Source organism: Anser anser, assembly GCF_964211835.1.
Source record: "Anser anser genome assembly, chromosome: 2".
Classification (NCBI taxonomy): domain Eukaryota; kingdom Metazoa; phylum Chordata; class Aves; order Anseriformes; family Anatidae; genus Anser; species Anser anser.
Window position 1 is genome coordinate 162,568,381 of NC_139721.1, and position 6,282 is coordinate 162,574,662.

Below are 6,282 nucleotides of genomic sequence, written 5' to 3' on the forward strand. Positions count from 1 at the left end.
CAGGCGAAGCGCGGGCGGCTCTGCAGGGCTCCCGTCCCGATGTCCCGGGGGGAGCAGCGCTGCCGTGCCCCCAGCAGCACCGGAGGCACCGTGCGCGGGGCGCTGCGGCAGGGTCGGTACCCGCGGGGGGGCTGCCCGCAGGGGGACCCCGCAGCGCTGCTGTGTGGGCGCAGCCCGGGGGTGTGCGGGCAGGGGGTGCGCGCACATCCCCCCCTGCTCCCTGCTCTTGGCCACCTCCGGGGACATGTGGCCAGCAGCGGGGACAGGATTTGCTTTCGCAGTCACAACAGAGGCGCTGGCCGAGAGCTCCCCGCTGCAGAGCCTGGAGGAGCTGGCGGGGAGGGGGCCAGGCCCACCCGGACCCCCAGGCAGCGGCTCCTGCACCCCCAGCGAGGGGCACGGGGCAGAGCTGGGGGGGAGGGGGCCCACTCTCATTCTGGGAGGTGCTCGCTCACAGGTGGGGCACGGCACGGCGTGGGGGGCACGGCGTGGTACCGTGCAGCAGGGCAGGGCACTGAGTGGTGTCGCCATGGCAGATGGTGGCATGGTGTGGCATGGCATGTTGTGGCATGGCATGGCATGTTGTGGCACGGCATGGCATGGCATTTTGCGGCACAGCATGGCACATTGCGGCACGCTGCGGCACAGCATGGCACGTTGCGGCACGGCATGGCAGGGCATGGCACGTTGCAGCACGGCATGGCACGTTGCAGCATGGCGTGGCATGTTGCGGCACAGCGTGGCACGTGGAGGCACGGCATGGCGCGGCGCATTGCAGCACAGCACGGCGTGGCACGTTGTGGCACGGCACGGCACGGCATGGCACAGCACGGCATGGCACAGCACATTGCAGCATGGCATGGCATGGCACGTTGTGGCACGGCACGGCACGGCATGGCACAGCACGGCATGGCACGGCAGAGCTAAGCACAACGCCCTCCGCAGCGGCACAAGCTGCACATCCCCACGCCAGCCGGCAGCGGGGCTCGTTGTCACCCTGGGGTGCACTCTGCTCCCTGCAGTGGCTGCGGGGTCACCTCTGGGGGCTCTGGTCCCTGGGGGGCAGGGGGACGCCCTTTGGGGGGGTCTCCGCTGCGTGGGGCATCCTTATGGGGTCCAGTCCCCAGGGGCACCCCTGCAGGGTCGGGTCACAAAGGGGCAGCCACTGGGGGTCAGTCTCTGGGGGTCTCCTTGTGGGGTCTGGCCCCTGATTTTGCTGTTCCCCCATCTGATGTGCCTTACGGTGACGCTGTGTGCTCTCGCCAGCTGGAGCATGGGGCACAGCCCCCCGCAGGGGCTGCTCGACTGCCTGAGGGACGTCACTGCCCTGACACCAACACCGACACCGTGCTGGTCCCCACCGGAGGCTGCCTGTGGCACACGGGGGGCCGTGGGGCCGGGCGCCCTGAGCAGTGGGGGCTGGAGTCCCTCTGCAGCAGGTGGGCGCGTGGCCGGTGGCATCCTTCTTTTGGGGGAAACTGCCCCAAATCCGCCGCTCTGTGCCCTGCGGTGGCTCTAGGAGCAGCGGGAGGACGGGTCATGCTTGCCTCGGGGTCCCAGCAGCCCGCCCCAGTGCCAGCGAGCCCCCGGGACCCAGGGTTTTGGGGCGCAGCAGGGCACCCCTGAGCTGCAGGCTTTTAGGAGGATGCTGAGCCGTGACAAAGGGAGGGTTTTCAGGGCCGAGGTTCCCAGGGTTCAACCCCAAAATGCCCAGGTGCCCCCCAAGAGCCGTCCCCACGGCAGCATTGGTTGTGCCGGATCCCAGCCCAGTCCCACTGCCCCCTCCCAAATCCCCCGCTGGGGCTGGGCAGCACCGGTGGGGGGGGGGTGGGGGATGGATCCAGTCCGCAGGGGGACGTGGTGTTTGGGCCAGGCCGGGCCGAGGGGTGCCCGTCCCCTCTCCCGGCCGTGTGTCTGTGCCGTGGCAGCGCTGGGGGAGCTCCCGCCGCGCAGCCTGCTCCGGTGCCTGACGGCCGCCGCGGTGCCAGCGCCGTGCCGGGACCCCTCGCGTGCCGCCCTGGCACCGAGCGCAGGGGAGGACGAGCCCCGACGTCGCCCTGACGCGGGTGAGCACGGGTCCCCCGCGCCCCCCACCCCTGTGGCCATCCCGCATGGCGCTGAGCCCCGGCGGCGTCCCAGCGCCGCGGCACCCCCGTGGCAGCCGGGCTAAAGCCAGGGCGGCTCGCGGCAGGATCCGGCCCTGCGTGGGGAAGGGGGGCGGCTGACCCCCACCTCCTGCGGTGAAGCCCCCGTGCCCTGATCCATCCCTGCCGGGGGCCCCCTGTGCCATGGGGGGGGGGACCCAAGCTGCGGGGCTGTGCGTGGCGCTGCCTGGGCCCTCGTCCCGGTGCTGCTGGGGCGCTCGTCCCCTCCCGCACCCCCTTCTTCCTTGGCAGGATCGGACCCCACACACGGTGCAGGGGGGGCACGGGAGGGCTCGGCTGTGCCCGAGTGGAAGGAAAGCCGTGCATCGGAGCAGGCAGACTCCCCCCCGGCATCCCACCTCCGTCCCTCCGTGCCAGGCAGCTTCTTGGCTCAGCACCCCGTGGCCACGTCCCCGTGCCGGCACCGAGCCCACCGTGGCACCCGCGGGATGGGGGGCGTGGGGGGCGCCGGGGACCACCCGGCCGGGCTGGCGGTGTGGGTGTGGGTGTGCACGCGCAGGGGGCCACCAGCTCAGCCTGGGTCCCGTTTGTGCGGATTGGGGGGCGCGGTGCCCCCCTTGGGGGCATAACCAGGGCAGCGTCTGAGCGGGGGCAGGTGGGGGGGCTCCCCCCCTGGAAGCGGGGGTCCCTCCATCACCCCCCCAGACGCACCCACTCGGGCTGTCTCGGTGCCTTTATTCGGTGGCTCCGCGCAGCGGGTGGGGACACCCCTGCAGAAAATTTTGGGGTGCAGGGGCAGCAGCGTGCTGGGGTGGCCCCACTGAGCGGGGGGACACGGCAGGGCCCCCCCAGCTCCCCTCAGGGCTGGTGGGGGGCAGCGGGGCCCCGCGGTGCGGTCAGGGGGCGGCGGGACCCCCGGCTCTGTCCTCGCGTGGGTCCGCGCTGGGTCACCGGTGCCTCTCCCGCCCACGCCGCGTGGGCGCCCGGTGCCTCCTGCAGGACACAGCGGGGTCACCTCGGGGGTGTCCGTGACCGCCCGCGGTGCCCGTCCCCAGGGGCTCGGTGCCGCCGGCAGCCGGGGCAGGGGATGCCGGGCCCCCACGGTGCCGGTACCTGGCCGAGCTGCGGGACGTGGCCGCGGCCTTGTGCCACCTGGGCGGGTCTCTCGCTTTCCCTCCTGGTGCGCTCCTGGACGCGCTGTGGGAATGTCAGAGCCAGGCAGGGGGCGATGGGGAAGGGGGGGCTGTGTTCCCCAGCCCTGCCGGAGCCATGGCAGGGGGAGGTCTCAGGCCATGCCCCGGGGCCGGGCAGCGCCGCCCTGCACTCACCCGCCTGCCCGTGGGGCCTTCGTCCACATCCCCGGTGCTCCAGGCCATGGACGTGGACTCCTGCAGGTGGGGGGGGGGGGGTACGGAGCGGTGCGAGGGGCGCATGTCCCAGGTGCCCCGGGGGCTCCCCACAGAGGGGTTCCCCAGGGGCACCCGCAGGCTGAGCCCTCGGGGACGGACAGATGGAAGGACAGACAGACAAATGGACAGACCTCCCACTGCCACCCCCACAGGGGTGAGCACGAGCCTGTGTGTGAGCCCTGTGCCTGCTCTCTGCCCATGTGTGGGGTCGTCCCATCCCCATCCCCATCCCCATCCCCATCCCCATCCCATCCCCATCCCATCCCCATCCCCATCCCCATCCCCATCCCCATCCCCATCCCCATCCCCATCCCCATCCCCATCCCCATCCCCATCCCCATCCCATCCCCATCCCATCCCCATCCCCATCCCCATCCCCTCCTCATCCCCTCCCCATCCCATCCCCTCCCCTCCCCATCCCCATCCCCATCCCCATCCCCATCCCCATCCCCATCCCCATCCCCATCCCCATCCCCATCCCCATCCCCATCCCATCCCCATCCCCATCCCCATCCCATCCCCGTCCCCGTCCCCATCCCCATCCCCGTCCCCATCCCCATCCCATCCCCATCCCCGTCCCCATCCCCATCCCATCCCCATCCCGTCCCCGTCCCCATCCCGTCCCCGTCCCCATCCCGTCCCCGTCCCCATCCCCATCCCCGTCCCCATCCCCATCCCCATCCCATCCCATCCCATCCCCATCCCATCCCATCCCATCCCATCCCCATCCCATCCCCATCCCCATCCCCATCCCCATCCCCATCCCCATCCCCATCCCATCCCATCCCATCCCCATCCCATCCCCATCCCCATCCCCATCCCATCCCCATCCCCATCCCCGTCCCTTCCCGTCCCGTCCCCCCCAGCACCTCTGCTCCCCGCTCACCTCGCTGAGCACAGAGAAGCACCCCGAGCACGGCCGGCGCCGGCCCCCGCCGCGCGTCCCCGCCTGCGGAGGGAAGGCGTCAGTCAGCGGTCCCCGTGGGGACCGAGCGGCGCCGGCACCGCCGTGCCCTCTGCCAGGGGGTGCCGCGGCCTGGCCCCGCAGCGGGACGGGGCAGAGAGCAGGGGATGGAGCGGGGGGATGCGGGGGGAGCAGGAGCACCGGTGGCGTGCCGCCCTCCCACGTCGATGGTGGGATCGGGGCGCTGCAGGGCAGGGGCGAGGAGCACGGCGGCAAGGGGATGGCGGCGGAGGAAGAGGAGGAAGGCAAAGGGGACGAGGATTCGCTGGAGCCAAGGCCGCGCTCCTTCTGCCCCCGCTCAGCCCCTCGCCAACCCCTGACGAAATGTTTGCTGGTTGTGCAAGCGGCAGCGGCAGCAGCGCTTTGGCAGAGCGAAGGCCCCGGGGACGCCCCAGCGCCCCCCCCCCCCCCCCCCCACGGCGCAGCCCCCTGGGACGAGGGGCTCGGCCAGACCCCGCTGCCCCCGGCCCATCCTCGGGGCCAGCCCTGCCCAGGGCAGCACCCGACCGGGACAGGGACAGAGAGCGGCGCTCCCCGGGGCTCTGCCCTGCCCGGTGCGCGGTGCCGGTGACAGCGGCCGGTGTCCCCCGGGGGGACAATGCCAGGGGGGGAATCGCTCCCTGCGGTGCCAGAGCCGCCACGCCGTGCCGTGGGCCTTCCCCCTCCTCGCGGCGCTTCCCTGCGGCCTCCCTCCCCTCCTGGCTGGTGCTGCCCAGCTCTGGCCTCCTCCCTCTGCCCACCGCCAACCTCTCTGTCCCGCGTGAGCGTCTTCCCCTTCTTGGAGTCCCGTGGGTCGGCCCCGGCCACGGCCAGGAGGGCCACGGCGAGGGCGCAGAGCAGCCGCAGCCTCATGGCGCTGTGCGGGGCACGGATCAGCTGCCCGGTGCCGCCGCCGGGTGCTCCCCGCCTGGACCTTGGCCCCTGCGGCCGCCCAGCTCAGGAGCGGCCACCCACCGGCCGGGAGGGCAGCAGCGAGGGGCTGGGGGGGCTGCGGGGCTGCTCCTCTCCAGGCCAGGCACGGGCCAGCTCCCCCCCTGCCAGCCCCGCCACCTCCCGGGTCTGCCAGCACCTCCCCACCTCCCCGTCCCCTTCTGCTCTTGGTGGCGGGCACCAGCACCCGGTGCCCAGGCACAGGGCAGCCCCAGGAGCCGCGGGCCCAAGGGGGGGGATTGGGTTTGTATGGCAAGGTCTGGTAGTGGGGGGCTGCGGGGGGGGGGTCCCTGTGGGCCGGGCCCAGCCGCTGCTCGGTGTCAGAGCAGAGCCGGCTCCGGCTGCCCCAAAGGGCCACGGCTGGGCCGCGAGTGCTGCCGGCTGTGCTGCTGGGGGAGCAGAGTTAGGGAAGGGGGGGGAAAAAAAATTGCTGCACCACAGCAGCTGGGAGAGAGGAGAGAGAAACGTGAGAGACCCTGCAGCCCCCAGGGGAGCGCGGCAGGAGGGCAGGAGGTGCTCCAGGCATGCAGCAGCAGTTCCCCTGCGGCCTGTGGAGAGGCCCCTGGTGGAGCAGGCTGTCCCCCTGCACCCATGGGTCCCACACGGAGCAGATCTCCACGCTGCAGCCCGTGGAGGAGCCCCCGGTGGAGCAGGTGGATGTGGCCTGGAGGAGGCTGCGGCCCATGGAGAGCCCCCGCAGGAGCAGGCCCCGGGCCGGAGCTGCAGCCCGTGGAGAGGAGCCCACGCAGGAGCAGGGGGTCTGGGGGGAGCTGCCGCCCGTGGGGGACCCGTGCTGGAGCAGTTTGCTCCTGGGGGATGGACCCCGTGGTACGGAGCCATGTGGGAGCAGTTCCTGAAGCCCCTGCAAGATCAG

General features: G+C 72.6%; 1 protein-coding gene across 2 annotated transcripts; it reads right to left on the minus strand.

The window, feature by feature from the left end:
* Positions 1-2,822: 2,822 nt before the first annotated feature.
* Positions 2,823-5,427, minus strand: LOC310894225 (uncharacterized protein). 2 transcript variants are annotated; one of them, XM_083824089.1, is made up of 5 exons: positions 5,226-5,427; positions 4,401-4,463; positions 3,434-3,493; positions 3,219-3,293; positions 2,823-3,098 (listed from the first exon to the last, which is right to left on the minus strand). In XM_083824089.1, exons 1-5 carry the CDS (start codon positions 5,328-5,330, stop codon positions 2,964-2,966), a joined length of 438 nt encoding a protein of 145 aa, XP_083680215.1. In that variant the 5' UTR covers positions 5,331-5,427; the 3' UTR covers positions 2,823-2,963. The 2 variants fall into 2 exon arrangements, with proteins under 2 accessions (XP_083680215.1, XP_083680214.1); XM_083824088.1 differs by having other exon boundaries at positions 3,219-3,302; positions 5,226-5,418.
* Between the last annotated feature and the right edge of the window lie 855 nt (positions 5,428-6,282).